Below are 18327 nucleotides of genomic sequence, written 5' to 3'. Positions count from 1 at the left end.
CAGACCTACAACACAGACCCAACACAGCAACACAGCACAGCAACACAGACCTACAACACAGACCCAACACAGCAACACAGCACAGCAACACAGACCCAACAATACAGCACAGCTACACAGACCTACAACACAGACCCAACACAGCAACACAGCACAGCAACACAGACCTACAACACAGTCCCAACACAACACAGCACAGCAACACAGACCCAACAATACAGACCCAACACAGCACAGCAACACAGACCCAACACAACACAGCAACACAGCACAGCAACACAGACCCAACACAACACAGCAACACAGACCCAACAATACAGACCCAACACAACACAGCAACACAGCACAGCAACACAGACCCAACACAACACAGCAACACAGACCCAACAATACAGCACGGCAACACAGACCCAACAATACAGCACAGCAACACAGACCGACAACACAGACCCAACACAGCACAGCAACACAGACCCAACACAACACAGCAACACAGACCCAACAATACAGCACAGCAACACAGACCGACAACACAGACCCAACACAGCACAGCAACACAGACCCAACAATACAGCACAGCTACACAGACCGACAACACAGACCCAACATAGCACAGCAACACAGACCCAACAATACAGCACAGCTACACAAACCGACAACACAGACCCAACACAGAACAGCAACAGCAACACAGACCGACAACACAGACCCAACAATACAGCACAGCTACACAGACTGACAACACAGACCCAACAAAGCACAGCTACACAGACAGACAACACATACCCAACAAAGCACAGCTACACAGACACAACACAGCACAGCAACACAGACCAACAACAAAGACCCAACACAGCACAGCTACAAAGACCCAACAATACAGCACAGCAACACAGACCGACAACACAGACCCAATACAGCACAGCAACACAGCTCAACAACACAGACCCAGCACACCAACACAGACCGAGCAATAGAGCAACACAGCACAGCAATACAGACATGACAACACAGACCCAGCACACCAACACAGACCGAGCAATAGAGCAACACAGCACAGCAATACAGACATGACAACACAGACCCAACACAGCACAGCTACACAGACCCAACAATACAGACCCAACACAGCAAAGCTACACAGACCCAACAACACAGCATTATGGAGCTTGTACCTCCACAACACAGCAACACAGACCCAACAACACAGACCCAACACTGTTTATTTATGGACACATTTATTTAACCCCTTCTTGATAATGTTCCATGGGTAAAAATGTGTGCTCAGACTCCGTGGCCTGGTTCCTGTCCCTGTGCTGTACAGGAGAGCCCAGCCGAGATGTCCGCACGATCTACATGGCTGAATAGGAGCATGGCAGTTCATGGTTGAACATGATTAAAGGCCTGAAGCCCGTCTACAACAGTGATGTGCACTGCCCAGCCCATCCTCATCTCACAGGCCATGAACTGTAAACCAGTTTCCCATCTCACTGGAACCAGACATTATCTGCACACCCACACACACACACACTCATCAAACTGTGTTTTCAGTCTACAGTGATTCCTCACAAAACTCTTATTTCTCATTAGTTGTAAGAAGCTTAATTTTGGCCCTTGGACATGTCTTGACGTGTGTGTGTGTGTGTGTGTGTGTGCATATCAGTTTCTGTGAGTGCAGAGTGTGTGATCATAGTTTCAGGGCATGCACTCAGCAAATGAGATTCAGCCCATTGTGTCCCAGCATTCCACAGTCTGCCCCCCCATTCAGAGGCTGTGGGCCTGGGGGGATGTGGGGAAGTGGGCGGAGTCAGGCGAGCCAGCCGCTGCCCATGTGGATGTGGGCTGGTGTGGTTTTCAGACGGTCAACAGAAGGTGAAAGATGTAAGTGACAGAATTCTGAGTTTGTTCAGTGTTCACAATTTTTTTTAATTAACTCTAAATGAAGGACCCGCCCACATTGTCCGTCCACGCAGCACTGCATTCCCATAGTCTTCTCCACGAGCATGAGGCGAAAGTACGGCATGACACTTCTGTACGGCATGACACCGACCGGATCGGGCCGAGCGGAGGAAGAGCAGGATCCTGCCGAGTTCACCTGAAAAGCTGGGCCATCGCCCCACTGCCGCTCTATTAACTTAAGAAAACAGGCCGGGCTGCGCATTTGAATGGGACCTGTGTGCCCATTCTCCCCAGATCCCATTAACATTGCGGGGATGCGGCCTGCGTCGGCCCGGCGCTGCTGCCACCATTTTTCCATCCGAAAGAAAGGCACAGCTGGATGAAGAGGAATCTTATCTAGATCTGAGCGAGGGGAGGGACGTGTGAAAAGTTGCAGGGGGCTGGGGGGTTGCAGAATGCGCTGGTTACACTCACTTATGGGCTGAGATTAGGACGGCAAAGGCAATGTGGCCGGCTTAATGAGGCACCATTTAAATGTGGGTGCAGGGCGCCAGAAGTAAAAAAGTGGGCGAGAAGGTCCAAAAGGATGAAGGGACAATAACTGAGGCACGGGGTGAAAGGGCACAAGAGGACTGCAGAATTAATTCATTAATGATGATTTATTCAATCACAGACACACACACACACACACGCAAACCAAAAGCCTGAAACGTGGTGGTTTATTCCCATTTTTACAAAATGAAACTCCATCTACATGTTTGTTGAGTACAGTAGCATCGTTCACATTGACTGGTTGTTCTACGTCTTCGTCCCACGTCCCCGGAGGCAGCAGGGCAGCTACACGTGGCTGTAGGTGTGATGGTCATCTGCAGTCAGTTTGGCCAAATGGACCGGCGTTGCTCCCTGCTGTGCATTCAATACACATACAGTGTAATGGAGGACTGAGAGCTTCGAGAAAGTAACACATGAAAACTAGAAGACGTGTATCTACCACCACCTTAAAAACCAGAACTACCATCATATTATACACAATGTGGAAACACCAAAACTGAAACCATGATGAGATGTCGGTTAGCCCTTAGTTGTGGACGTGTGGTGGGCAGGAACGATTAACATGATGATGCCCGTCCGTCCTCCAAATCCATACCCTTTCGGATGCAGTTTCCATGACAGCACGATGGAGAAGATGAGGGCTTTCAATACAGTGGCATAATGAGGAGAGCATGACCCACGAGAGAACGCTGCACAGATCGGGGACAGAGGGAGAGACTGTGTCTTTGCATATGTGTGTCAGTGTGTTTAAGGCAGAATTCTTTTAAAATTACTAACAATCAATTTTTCTAAATGTCCCGGTTATGACAACAAGGATAATGTAGAGTTGTGTAGGTCAATCGGCTTCAAATGTTATTTCTGTGTAAGTGTGTGTGTTTCAGTTGACTGAAAAGGAGGCGGAGAGCAGATCTACTGGGCAGGACGTCCCCCAGGATGGAGGACGGTTTCACAACAATACACCAATCCCTTGATCTCTCCACCACGGGTCATTTAATGCACAGGAAATGAATGGGAGATGCGAGCTTTAATCTTGTCCAGCAGAGGCCTGTCCTGTGTGTGTGTGTGTGTGTGTGTGTGTGCGTGTGTGCGTGTGTGCGTGTGTGAAGGGGAGTCTTCTGGAAGGCTCAGTTACCCTGAGGTCACACCTCTTCTTCACGGAAAACTGTCGATCTGGCTGCTTTTTTAATGGGGGTTGAGACAAAAGAACAAAACTGTAACTGTACAGAGAGACATGTGGTGGATGAAGGTCTGAAGAAGGTCTCACTGGTAAAACCGTCAGCATGACAATGCAATCCACGGAACCTGTCTGTACCTCCTAAGGTCTAGACAGTGGGTGTCCAGAGCCGGTCAATGAATCCCTGCTCTCATGACGATGATGAAGGTCACGATGAAGAGTGCTCCACAGGGACCAGACACGCCTGCAGCTGCCACAACCGAGGCACCACCATGCGAGTCCTGGGACAGTTGTGGGGTCAGCAGCAACTCATGGAACGTGAGGTCATCAATGGCCAAGTTGTCTGCCAGCTCTGGAGGGATGATAGAACCAAAAAGATGAGTTGACGAGCGCATTATTAAAGATGACAGAAATAATTACACATCAAGTTCGTTTCTCTTCTTCAGAATACAGATCTTATTATTTATTTTGTACGTTTGACACATGTTGCTGCTCGTGGTTTAAATCTAGTACCTCTAATTTCCAATAAAAGGAAGAAATATTTCCCCCAAGTTGCTCAGCATGACACCTGTTGGTGTGCAATGTTTCCACATTATAATATCAGCAAATCGGCCTCCAACCTCCACCCCATCTACATTTCCCACAATCCCCATACACGGCTCTGGTAAAAGGGGGTCTACAGCGTGTTCTTAGCGACTGAGTCCAGCAGCATTAGTTCTTTTCAGAGGTTTATATGCTGAAAAATGCACCATGTGCATTGGTGCATGATCTCACCCTGCTGAAAGCTGCTTGCACGGCCGCAGTGCATCATCTGGGTGAGAGTCCAGATAAGGAAAGGGCAAAAGGATATCACTTATAAAAGAGGAACGCCTGCTATGTGTTCTTCTGTCAGGCCAGCTGTGGAGCCTTCTACTCGTCCTATCTTCCTCACACACACACACACACACACACACACACACAGCCCCCTAACCACATTTTTCACATACCTTCCTCTACGAACACACATCCCACAAACCCCCAATAAACCAAACACACACATGCAGTGCTTATACAAAAACCAGAGGTCAGAGGGCAGCACCCGATCATGCACATGCTGAAAACATCTCCAGATCAGTGGAACATTCAGGATCCCATCCTGCTGACTGGCCATCATACTGACGGCAGTAGCCAGTGGTTTGGTGGGAAAAGGAAAACCTTCATTAACTCTGGGGCCTGAAGGTTTCCTGGGCAGAGATGTAGGAAATCTGCCGAGGGGGTCGGCATTTCTCAGCAATTATGTCAGGAGTTGCTCCTGAATTGGTGAGATGGATTCATGTATTATTCACTCATGTGAAAACATGGTGCTACATATTAAAATGAGAGAAGTATACAACGTATGAGCACCTAAAAAACCCAGACCGACAGCGGTGGAGACCACTCCCTCAGCTCCAACTAAACTCATATAATCCTTCTTCAATAAGCAGCAAGCGGTTGAATAATAAAAACGGTATCTGCTACCGGGTGGAATATATTTGTATTTGGTGACGGAGAGACCATTAGAAACATGCGCCTTCAGGTTAGTTTGGGTTATTTCCTTGTTCCCTGGTTTTTGGCCCATGTGCCTTGTTTCTTTGTGTTTGATAAACTCCTTTATCTTGAACATCATTCCGCATCCAACCTGTGAGCGGTGACAGCTGCATTTTGGTACATTTTTGGGAGATTGTGGGGCGTTTTGTTATGTGTCGTGTCATAATGACTAATAGTTGGTGATGTGTAGGCAATATAAACATATATATATATATAAAAACAGAAAACTCTGTGCAATTTTCCTCACGGTGTCGATGATATGGTTCAATTGAATCTGTACAATGAAACGAACAAGAAGGGATTGTCATTATTTATAGTTGAAATTAGTGTTTTATGTAATGAAGGACTGAATTTAACCTTTATACCAGTGATTTAGAGAAAATTATCACAATATATATTTTGTATTGTGATATAGATCAAAATATTGCAATATTATATATTGCCCAGCCGTACTAACACACAGGACTAGCGCAACATCTTAATCAATGTTAACTGATAACTATTTCAATTACTTAAGGAGGAAAAATAAAAGATTTTGCTTCATTGTAAACGGGCCACAGCATATTTTCAGGCTGAAAGTGGAGATTCACTTAGTTTCATTTCAGGGTGGTATTTTTGTACAATATGCAAAATGTTCATATGAAATAAACATCCCACTATGATAATATTAATAGTAGTGCTTTGCGGCATGCCATACATGCCAAATCCTGGCCTCCAGATTCCAAGGTGGATCACACAGTGGTCTCTTGGGCCAGACTTGATGTTACAGCTCAAGTAAGGGGTCAACAGTTGGACCATTGGCTGGTACTGTGAAAATCACTCAGCTTAAGCTGTGAGCAATCCAGAATTTCCTTCATTGGAAAATGAACACAATAAACCAGAATGGTTCACTGGCTTCATATCAGTCTTTTACGACAGGCCACAGCGTTGGAGAACTTTTGTTTGTCAGGGTACTTCACAAGAGGGCAACTACTCAGTAGTCAACACACAGAACAGAAAAGCCTCAGAGCACAAATCTAAAGTCTGAGGTGAATAAAACATGGGCTGTATTTTAAACCCTTTAGATGCCACAATGCACACCATGCTTGCAATGTTAATCTGAATACAGAAATGCAGCATACATGCAGTGAGGTTTGGAGGTGGGAACATTAAGCTGTGGACTGGTTTTCAGCATACAGCACTGGCACACTTCATATAATGGAAGGAAGAATGAATGGAAGATACTGCTGCCCTCTGCCAGGATGATGAAGATGAAATGGGGGATATTATATGTTACAAGACAATGATCCACACAACCAAGAAAATTAAGCTTCTACAATAGATCACTGGACCTGAAACCTACAGAAAATCTATGGAAAGAAGTAAAGCTCAGAGTTTATAGAATCTGAGGACTGTTTGTGTGGAAGAATTGACCAAAATCACACCTGAGGAATGAATGCATCTAGTTTCCCCATGAAGGAGGCACCTTGAAGGCTTTTATGTGAAATATTAAATACATTTACATTTACAGCATTTATCAGGCGCCCTTATCCAGAGCGACTTACAATCAATAGTGACAGGGACAGTCCCCCCCTGGACACAATGGTAGTAAGTGGGATTCTGGTTCATAGGCGAGTGTATTACCCGCTAGGCTTCCACCACCCATGATAAATACTCAGTGCGTTCACTCATTACTGTCTCATCTGTATTTGCATTTCTTTGCATGTGTGGATTAGAGGGGTTGTTATCGACCCCTGGTGAGAATCATGGAATCCTGGATTCTCTGGTGAGAATCAATACTTATTTTACCCGTTCAGTGTCTGCCCTTGTGAAAAATGTACAGACCCCATTAATAATACACATTAAACTGTTTTTTAAGCAAGCTTTATGTAGAATTAATATGGAAAAGTTAACAGTAATTACATTTTGAAGGTGCCAGTGCCAGGTGAATTATTACCGTATGGTCTTTGACACACTGAACTTTACACTGATTAAATGTAATTGTGATTTTGTTAGTACTGTTATTTCAACACTGGCATACTTCAGGTGTATTCATGTATGAAATACTGAACACTCACACTTGGAGGGTCCATCTGGGGCTTAGATTCTAGTTGCCCCTAACGGCAAAAGACTTTCTTTAATCATGAATGTATTTAAATTAAATTAACTGGGAAAGGATTTTTACAAGAAAAACTTGCCTTTATTGTGGCCAAATTTATCTAGTCCCACATGTTCCTATACCACCCTTTCACGTCCAAATAATATATCTCAAGAGGAAATAGATTTAATAAGAGCAGTTCTCAGACTCTGTAATAAAGTGAGCACACATCAGCCCTGGCACGGGCCTCTGGCTCATTTATCTTGGAGAGAAGAGGCATGTACAGGTGCATTGTGGGAGTAGAATGCTGGTCTCTCTGTGGGGATCTGCTGCAGACCCTACTTACATTGTCCAGACCTCACAGTCAGAAAAACACAAAAAGAAAATCAGGGATTCACATGTTATTTTAAATGACTCAAGATTCATTTACTCCTGTCATGGCCTCCACAGCACCACCACACCAGCAGGGGGCACAGCATAATCCGCCAGGGTCACAGTAAACATACAGCTGCCATCTTGCTCGCTGACCCTCTTCATAGTGAACTCATTCCTATCGTTGCTGATAGGTTTTCTGACCACGTTTCCTCTGACTTGAGTCTTCAGACTTCTCTCACCTGCTGTTCCTCTGACTCCGCCGTGAAGGCTGTTCTTCTGACTTCGCCGTGAAGGCTGTTCTTCTAACTCTGCCGTGAAGGCTGTTCTTCTAACTCCACCGTGAAGGCTGTTCTTCTGACTTCGCCGTGAAGGCTGTTCCTCTGACTCCGCCGTGAAGGCTGTTCTTCTGACTTCGCCGTGAAGGCTGTTCTTCTAACTCTGCCGTGAAGGCTGTTCTTCTAACTCCACCGTGAAGGCTGTTCTTCTGACTTCGCCGTGAAGGCTGTTCTTCTAACTCTGCCGTGAAGGCTGTTCTTCTAACTCCGCCGTGAAGGCTGTTCCTCTGACTTTGCCGTGAAGGCTGTTCTTCTGACTTCGCCGTGAAGGCTGTTCTTCTAACTCTGCCGTGAAGGCTGTTCTTCTAACTCCGCCGTGAAGGCTGTTCTTCTGACTTCGCCGTGAAGGCTGTTCTTCTAACTCTGCCGTGAAGGCTGTTCTTCTAACTCCGCCGTGAAGGCTGTTCCTCTGACTCCGCCGTGAAGGCTGTTCTTCTGACTTCGCCGTGAAGGCTGTTCTTCTAACTCTGCCGTGAAGGCTGTTCCTCTGACTTTGCCGTGAAGGCTGTTCTTCTGACTTCGCCGTGAAGGCTGTTCTTCTAACTCTGCCGTGAAGGCTGTTCTTCTAACTCCGCCGTGAAGGCTGTTCTTCTGACTTCGCCGTGAAGGCTGTTCTTCTAACTCTGCCGTGAAGGCTGTTCTTCTAACTCCGCCGTGAAGGCTGTTCCTCTGACTCCGCCGTGAAGGCTGTTCTTCTGACTTCGCCGTGAAGGCTGTTCTTCTAACTCTGCCGTGAAGGCTGTTCTTCTAACTCCACCGTGAAGGCTGTTCTTCTGACTTCGCCATGAAGGCTGTTCTTCTAACTCTGCCGTGAAGGCTGTTCTTCTAACTCTGCCGTGAAGGCTGTTCCTCTGACTTTGCCGTGAAGGCTGTTCTTCTAACTCTGCCGTGAAGGCTGTTCTTCTGACTTCGCCATGAAGGCTGTTCTTCTAACTCTGCCGTGAAGGCTGTTTATCTAACTCCGCCGTGAAGGTTGTTCTTCTGACTTCGCCGTGAAGGCTGTTCTTCTAACTCTGCCGTGAAGGCTGTTCTTCTAACTCCACCGTGAAGGCTGTTCTTCTAACTCCACCGTGAAGGCTGTTCTTCTAACTCTGCCGTGAAGGCTGTTCTTCTAACTCCACCATGAAGGCTGTTCTTCTAACTCCACCGTGAAGGCTGTACTTCTAACTCCACCATGAAGGCTGTTCTTCTAACTCCACCGTGAAGGCTGTTCTTCTAACTCTGCCGTGAAGGCTGTTCTTCTAACTCCACCGTGAAGGCTGTTCTTCTAACTCCACCGTGAAGGCTGTTCTTCTAACTCTGCCGTGAAGGCTGTTCTTCTAACTCCACCGTGAAGGCTGTTCTTCTAACTCTGCCGTGAAGGCTGTTCTTCTAACTCCACCATGAAGGCTGCTCTTCTAACTCTGCCGTGAAGGCTGTTCTTATAACTCCACCGTGAAGGCTGTTCTTCTGACTCCGCTGTGAAGGCTGTTCTTCTGACTGTGCCGTGAAGGCTGTTCTTCTGACTGTGCCGTGAAGGCTGTTCTTCTGACTGTGCTGTGAAGGCTGTTCTTCTGACTGTGCCGTGAAGGCTGTTCTTCTGACTCCATTATTATGGGTCTCTGCAAACATTTCGCTTTCCAAAATCTGATACCTAACATGTTTGTTTTCTTTGGGTGTCAGCGGTAAAGTAAATCTGTGTGTGAAATTTGACCAAGAATAATGAAAACACACCATAGCAGGTCCCTCTGTACAGAGAGGAGGGGACATTGAAGGGGACAGGCTGGAGTACTGGGGTGATGTGAACTGAACACAGGTTGACTTGGAGGGCCACACCCTTCATACAAAGACACTTGGAAATTTGTAGATTATTGTAATAAATAAATCTCTGTTTTGTAATTATGCATTAAAATCGCATGCTGAGATTATAACTGAGTTATAACCCATAATTCTGTATCTTCAGGTTCCAATTCATACATTCGCATACACATTCACACAAGCACACTAGTTACAGAAACAAAAATAAACAGAATCACATGTTCCCATGTGCAGGCACACACACACACACACACACACAGTTACACTGAGAAAGAAATACTTTGAGTGTTTGGTGCGTAAAGGAAGAGTTGATTATGAGAATGATGTGTGTGTATTTGAAGGTATTTATGAACGTGTGCTTTTATGTGTGATTTTTTCCCACAACACCACACATTTTCCCTGTTCCTTAACGAACAGGCCAACATTCCAGCATTGGTGGCTGAATGGGCCGCTTTGTGGGGACAAATGCAAGTCAACACCTTTTAATTATCAAGGCCAGGGGGTAAGTTCAGGCTGGATAGCGAGAACCCATGGATGACCCAGCCCATGGAGGTATTTATAGCTTGACAGAGCCTGAAATTGGACTGGGAGAGAGTGGACCCGCAGTGGGCCGAGTTACAGTCTGGATTCAAAGCTGAGTGTACAACATATAAAATAACACACACACACACACACACACACACACACACATCCAAGGAGGATGTGTAATAATGGTATATATGTACCCGTGCGACTCAAGCCTGGCCTCTGTTTCGAAAAATACATGATCAGAGGACAGTGCTGTACGCATGTAGAGATGGGCAGAGGATGAGAGCCTGTGTGGGCTGGACACAATTCAAAGAAGCCAGAACTTTTGGAACCAGATCAAATTTGCCTCAAAGGACAAAAAGAACAGAGGGAACACAATTCACTGCTGGTCCCAGTTCCATTTAATTCCGGTTTTTGAAGGTGCAAGGGAATGGACTGCCTTGCACTGAGAACGTCCTGATGAGTGGCAGTTCTTCTGTTGCAAAACAGCTCTGTCTGGAAGCAACGCAGGGTGAACTTCAACAAATCCCTTGCACAAACAAATCCAAATCTTCTCCAGCACATAGCACAACATCACATCTCAGGAAGCCCTGCGGGCTGTGGGAACTGGTCTCTGTTTGTTTTTAAAGTGGCAGCATCTTAATCTCATCCACTTCCTGTGTCACGCCATGCCCCCTTCCTACAGGATTTGACATGGTTCGCTCCCTCTGTTTGTGTATGTCTGTGTATGTATGTGGAGAGAGGATTCATGTTTTATGCTTTCGTGTATGTCACCTTAGTGAGCAGTGGGCAGCCATGAGAGGTTCCCGGGGAGCAGTGTGTGGGGGTATGCTACCTTGATCAAGGGGACCTCAGTGGGATGTTGGCAGTTCAGGACTTCAACCTACAACCTTCTGATTGTGGCTCTGCTTCCTTACCCTCTAGGCCACCGCTGCCCCATTTTTACTCATCTTACTCATCTTGTCTGAGATCAGAGTCAAAACACAGCCACTGAGGACACATGTGACTGCATGTTTCTTGGTGGTGGTCCCAAGCCCTGGTAAATGGGCAGGGTTGAGTCAGGAAGTCAGTTGTGTGAACAACCAGGCTGGAAATGATGCTTTTTCACACATATTCATCATACTTACCCATACTTATATGAAAGTGAAGTGAAAGTGAAGTGATTGTCATTGTGAAACACTGCAGCACAGCACACAGTGACACAACGAAACGTGTCCTCTGCTTTTAATCATGACCATTTGTGAGCAGTGGGCAGCCATGACAGGCGCACAGGGAGCAGTGTGTGGGGACAGTTAGAGAGATCTAGAAGAATAGGACATGGAGGACGCTACAAGAAGTAGATAGAACACCTGGACTCTGTTTGTCTGTATAGGGTTATAGGCTCTGTTAAAACTACAGTTTGTTGAGAAACTGAGTGGGCTTGGCCTGAACACCACCCTCTGCACCTGGGACCTGGACTTCCTCACAAACAGGCCCCAGGCAGTATGAATGTGTGGTCACATCTCCTCCACAGGAGCACCACAGGGATGCATGCTTGGTCCCCTGCTCTTCACCCTGCTGACTCGCAACTGCTCAGCCACAAAAAACCACATAATCAAATTTGCGGATGATACGACTGTGCTGGGACTGATAAGCAGGGATTATAAATCAACATACAGAGAGGAGGTGGAATGGCTGTCTGCATGGTGCCACAACAACAATCTGTCTCTGCATGTCGATAAGACAAAAGGAGATCATTGTGGACAGAAAATCACATCCACTCTACAGAGGCACCACGACAGCATCCCTGTCTGGTACGGCACACAAAACACTTCGGACCGCAAGAGCCTACAGAGGATAGTGAAGACTGCTGAGAATATCATTGGAACACTACTGGACTGTACTGGGGGATGGTGATTGATGTGCTGATTGATGATGTTGAGGGACGGTGCTGGGGGACGGTGTTTAGAGCTGGTGCTAAAGGACAGGGTTGAGGGACTCCTGGGGGAAAATGTTAAGGGACAGTGCTCATGGACGTTGTTGTGGGATGGTGCTGGAGGATGGGGCTGGAGGACGGTATAGTGGAATGGTGCTGGGGGACAAAGTCGAGGGACGGTGCTGGAGGACGGTGCTGGGGGACAATGTTGAGGGACGGTGCTGGGGGACGATGTTAAGTGACGGTGCTGGGGGACAATTTTGTGGGACGGTGCTGGTGGACGATGTTGAGGGACAATGTTGTGGGACGGTGCCTGCGGACGGTGTTATGGGACGGTGCTGGTGGATGGTGCTGGTGGACGTTGCTGGTGGACGGTGTTGTGGGACAATGTTGTGGGATGGTGCCTGTGGACGGTGTTGTGGGACGGTGCTGGTGGATGGTGCTAGTGGACGTTGCTGGTGGACGGTGTTGTGGGACAATGTTGTGGGACAGTGCTGGTAGACGGTGTTGAGTGACGGTGCTGGGGGCCAATGTTGTAGGACGGTGCCTGTGAACAGTGCTGGTGGACGGTGTTGTGGGACAATGTTGTGGGGCGGTGCCTGTGGACGGTGCCAGTGGACGGTGTTGTGGGACGGTGCTGGTGAACGGTGTTGAGGGACAATGTTGTGGGACGATGCCTGTGGACGGTGTTGTGGGACAATATTGTGGGACGGTGCCTGTGAACGGTGCTGGTGGATGGTGTTGTGGGACAATGTTGTGGTTGCCGCCTGTGGACGGTGCCGGTTCACGGTGTTGTGGGACAGTGCTGGGAGACGGTGCTGAGGGACAATGCTGGGAGACGGTGCTGATGTGAAATGAGATCTCTGCTGGGGGACAAAGTCGAGGGATGGTGCTGGAGGACGGTGCTGGGGGACGATGTTGAGTGACGGTGCTGGGGGACAATTTTGTGGGACGGTGCTGGTGGACGATGTTGAGGGACAATGTTGTGGGACGGTGCCTGTGGATGGTGTTGTGGGACAATATTGTGGGACGGTGCCTGTGAACGGTGCTGGTAGACGGTGTTGTGGGACAATGTTGTGGGGCGGTGCCTGTGGACGGTGCCGGTGGACAGTGTTGTGGGACGGTGCCTGTGAACGGTGCTGGTGGACGGTGTTGTGGGACAATGTTGTGGTCGGCGCCTGTGGACGGTGCCGGTTCACGGTGTTGTGGGACAGTGCTGGGAGACGGTGCTGAGGGACAATGCTGGGAGACGGTGCTGATGTGAAATGAGATCTCTGCTGGGGGACAAAGTCGAGGGACGGTGCTGGAGGACGGTGCTGGGGGACAATGTTGAGGGACGGTGCTGGGGGACGATGTTGAGTGACGGTGCTGGGGGACAATTTTGTGGGACGGTGCTGGTGGACGATGTTGAGGGACAATGTTGTGGGACGGTGCCTGTGGATGGTGTTGTGGGACAATATTGTGGGACGGTGCCTGTGAACGGTGCTGGTGGACGGTGTTGTGGGACAATGTTGTGGGGCGGTGCCTGTGGACGGTGTTGTGGGACGGTGCTGGTGAACAGTGTTGAGGGACAATGTTGTGGGACGGTGCCTGTGGATGGTGTTTAGGGTGGTAGTAGCCTAGTGGGTAACACACTCGCCTATGAACCAGAAGATCCGGGTTCGAATCCCACTTACTACCATTGTGTCCCTGAGCAAGACACTTAACCCTAAATTGCTCCAGGGAGACTGTCCCTGTAGTACTGATTGTAAGTCGCTCTGGATAAGGGCGTCTGATAAATGCTGTAAATGTAAATGTAAATGTAAATGTGTTGTGGGACAATATTGTGGGACGGTGCCTGTGAACGGTGCTGGTGGACGGTGTTGTGGGACAATGTTGTGGTCGGCGCCTGTGGACGGTGCCGGTTCACGGTGTTGTGGGACAATGTTGTGGTCGGCGCCTGTGGACGGTGCCGGTGGACGGTGTTGTGGGACGGTGCTGGTGAACGGTGTTGAGGGACAATGTTGTGGGACGGTGCCTGTGGACGGTTTTGTGGGACAATATTGTGGGACGGTGCCTGTGAACGGTGCTGGTGGACGGTGTTGTGGGACAATGTTGTGGTCGGCGCCTGTGGACGGTGCCGGTTCACGGTGTTGTGGGACAATGTTGTGGTCGGCGCCTGTGGACGGTGCCGGTTCACGGTGTTGTGGGACAATGTTGTGGTCAGCGCCTGTGGACGGTGCCGGTGGACGGTGTTGTGGGACGGTGCTGGTGAACGGTGTTGAGGGACAATGTTGTGGGACGGTGCCTGTGGACGGTTTTGTGGGACAATATTGTGGGACGGTGCCTGTGAACGGTGCTGGTGGACGGTGTTGTGGGACAATGTTGTGGTCGGCGCCTGTGGACAGTGCCGGTTCACGGTGTTGTGGGACAATGTTGTGGTCGGCGCCTGTGGACGGTGCCGGTTCACGGTGTTGTGGGACAATGTTGTGGTCGGCGCCTGTGGACGGTGCCGGTGGACGGTGTTGTGGGACAATGTTGTGGTCGGCGCCTGTGGACGGTGCCGGTTCACGGTGTTGTGGGACAATGTTGTGGTCGGCGCCTGTGGACGGTGCCGGTTCACGGTGTTGTGGGACAATGTTGTGGTCGGTGCCTGTGGACGGTGCCGGTTCACGGTGTTGTGGGACAGTTCTGGGAGACGGTGCTGAGGGACAATGCTGGGAGACGGTGCTGATGTGAAATGAGATCTCTGGTCACCAGAGCCTGACAGCTCCAGCCGTCCATTAACGAGCCTGCCTGCTGGTGACCTTTGACCTCACGACTCCTGCTGTTTGACTAAATAGGAATAATAGAACGTCGGTTGGGATTTCTGTGAGGTTTACTGGACATCACTTCCTCCCCCACCCGTGCTTGGACATCTACAGACATCCACAGCGAGACAATTAATGGTCAAACTAAACACGGCCAGTAAGAGTCGAGCCCTGTAATCAGAAGGTTGCCGGTTCGAATCCCCGGCCGCCAAGGTGAGCAAAGCACCGTCCCCACACACTGGTCCCCGGACGCCTGTCATGGTGTCCACTGCTCACTCAGGGTGATGAGTTAAATGCAGAGGACACATTTCACTGTGTGCACCGTGTGATGTGCTGCTGTGTATCACAAGTGACAATCACTTCACTTTCACTTCACTTTATACTTTTGTTTATTAGGTGAGCAAAGCACCGTCCCCACAGACTGGTCCCCGGGCGCCTGTCATGGCTGCCCACTGCCCACCAACGGTGATGGGTTAAAAGCAGAGGACACGTTTCGTTGTGTCACCGTGTGCTGTGCCTCTGGTTGGTAAAGCTGCGGCCAGGGAAAGAATGCAACCTGTCCACCCAGCCCTGTCCAGGATTTTGGCTGGGAGCTCTGCAGGATTCTGGAGGCCAAATCCAAATCTCTGACACAACAAGCCAGGCAGGAGGACAACTCCCTCAGCCATGTTGGTTCAGCTGGGACATCTTTGTCCACCACTAATCAGGATCCTTGTTCCTGCCCTGCTACTGTTTTGTTTCGGCTGTCTTTTGGGCTTTTAGAGATGGTTCGGTTTGTTTGTTCTTCATCTCTTTGTTTCTGATTCAAAAGGAAAAATTCTCCTTCTTCCTGGTTTGGGAAGGTCTGAGGTGAAAAGGTCAACCTGAGGAGAGTAAGTTGTCTGCTTTCGTTTAATGTCAGAAGATCTACTGCTGCTGGTGTCTTTATACCACACGCCCCGGGACACCGGGGTGGACACGGTGTATCTACACAAGGTCCTCACCTGCGAAGATGCGCAGCTGCTTGTGTCGTGGGGGCGGGCCCAGTCCAGAGATACACTCGTCTTCATCATCACAGTCCCCGCTCCCCGCCATGTCCGCCGCGGCCTCCGGGCCCCGTCCATCTGGGTCCCTCTTCACGCCACTCCCGCCCGGCCGGGCCCGCCAGCGCTTCTCGGGGGCCGTCACCATCTGAAGCAGCTGAGGAAGAAGGGACATCAGTGAGAGACACGACTACACCTCCTGGTTAATGGACCATAATTCATGTTCGTACGGTACCGGCCAACGTTCATAAAATTGTGCCCCATTTGGTTCCGTGCTGATGGTCCACCGGAACGTTTCGTGGTTGGATCGTGGACGGTGAAGATCGAGTTCAGGTGCTCTGGACCCGTCACCAGACAGGTCTTCGGCGCACAATGGCTGCATTTGGGTTTAGGGAAAGGGCATGTATGGCAGCGGGAGAAACTGTATCCCAGACGCTTTCACAAGGTCCCATTCACACGGGGACACTGATGCATGCTTGTGGGAAGGGGGTGGGGCGGAAGAGCCGTGACTCACTGGCCAGCCGCCCCAGCAGAATGCAGAGGAAATGAAAAGGTCCAGACAGCGGGACATGCCATTTTAAAGCAGCACCACCTGCTAAAGATCCTGGACTGAACAGATGTCCTGAACATACCAGCAGAATGTGGAATGGAACTTTCATTTCATTTATTTAAATAAACACACACATTATGCACGTCAGAAGCTTCAGCGAATTCCAACCTGGAGAAGGCTGGCCTGTCCCACAAACAAGGACACGGTGACCATGGTGGAAACTGAGGTTTTAGAACATGTCCAGACAAAACCATCTGACTGTGTGAAGGTGGTGACTGTCGTACAATATACTGCGGTACAGCTAGATTATCTGTGCCACTCAGTAGAAGCAAGACCAGAAGGTCATAATGGTCCCATTGTCCCACTCGTTAACCCTCAACCAGCAGACACTCTTTCCTCTCAAGGCTCCTGATGTCTGAAAGTTGAGTCATGGCAACTGGACATCTTTCTTTAAGGTCGAGTTTTAACTCCAGTTGCCATGATTCAACTTTCACACAAATTCACCTGGATGACTGAGAAGCTCCTGATGGTACGTATCATGGTTGAAGATCGGTGGAGCGGTTTATACAGACATGGTTCCTGATGGTACGTATCATGGTTGAAGATCGGTGGAGCGGTTTATACAGACATGGTTCCTGATGGTACGTATCATGGTTGAAGATCGGTGGAGCGGTTTATACAGACATGGTTCCTGATGGTACGTATCATGGTTGAAGATCGGTGGAGCGGTTTATACAGACATGGTTCCTGATGGTACGTATCATGGTTGAAGATCGGTGGAGCGGTTTATACAGACATGGTTCCTGATGGTACGTATCATGGTTGAAGATCGGTGGAGCGGTTTATACAGACATGGTTCCTGATGGTACGTATCATGGTTGAAGATCGGTGGAGCGGTTTATACAGACATGGTTCCTGATGGTACGTATCATGGTTGAAGATCGGTGGAGCGGTTTATACAGACATGGTTCCTGATGGTACGTATCATGGTTGAAGATCGGTGGAGCGGTTTATACAGACATGGTTCCTGATGGTACGTATCATGGTTGAAGATCGGTGGAGCGGTTTATACAGACATGGTTCCTGATGGTACGTATCATGGTTGAAGATCGGTGGAGCGGTTTATACAGACATGGTTCCTGATTGTACGTATCATGGTTGAAGATCGGTGGAGCGGTTTATACAGACATGGTTCCTGATGGTACGTATCATGGTTGAAGATCGGTGGAGCGGTTTATACAGACATGGTTCCTGATGGTACGTATCATGGTTGAAGATCGGTGGAGCGGTTTATACAGACATGGTTCCTGATGGTACGTATCATGGTTGAAGATCGGTGGAGCGGTTTATACAGACATGGTTCCTGATGGTACGTATCATGGTTGAAGATCGGTGGAGCGGTTTATACAGACATGGTTCCTGATGGTACGTATCATGGTTGAAGATCGGTGGAGCGGTTATACAGACATGGTTCCTGATGGTACGTATCATGGTTGAAGATCGGTGGAGCGGTTTATACAGACATGGTTCCTGATGGTACGTATCATGGTTGAAGATCGGTGGAGCGGTTTATACAGACATGGTTCCTGATGGTACGTATCATGGTTGAAGATCGGTGGAGCGGTTTATACAGACATGGTTCCTGATGGTACGTATCATGGTTGAAGATCGGTGGAGCGGTTTATACAGACATGGTTCCTGATTGTACGTATCATGGTTGAAGATCGGTGGAGCGGTTTATACAGACA

At 48.9% G+C, this 18327-nt stretch overlaps 1 protein-coding gene across 3 annotated transcripts in view; it reads right to left on the bottom strand.

Annotated features, from left to right (window-relative positions):
* Positions 1-2618: 2618 nt before the first annotated feature.
* gpc3 (glypican 3) overlaps positions 2619-18327 on the bottom strand; it is an 81601-nt gene continuing 65892 nt past the window's right edge. For 2 of the 3 annotated variants that reach the window (XM_028959854.1, XM_028959855.1), the window contains exons 7-8: positions 15991-16186; positions 2619-3977 (exon numbers count right to left, since the gene is read on the bottom strand). In XM_028959854.1, coding sequence (XP_028815687.1) covers positions 3799-3977; positions 15991-16186 — 375 coding nt within the window. In that variant the 3' untranslated portion in view covers positions 2619-3798. The remainder of the gene's footprint in view (positions 3978-15990; positions 16187-18327) is intronic. The other variant, XM_028959856.1, reaches the window with a different exon arrangement.

The sequence above is a fragment of the Denticeps clupeoides genome, chromosome 18, assembly GCF_900700375.1.
Source record: "Denticeps clupeoides chromosome 18, fDenClu1.1, whole genome shotgun sequence".
Taxonomy (NCBI): Eukaryota; Metazoa; Chordata; class Actinopteri; order Clupeiformes; family Denticipitidae; genus Denticeps; species Denticeps clupeoides.
The sequence above is the reverse complement of the archived record's forward strand: the minus strand, read 5'-3'. Positions and strand labels throughout refer to the sequence as shown.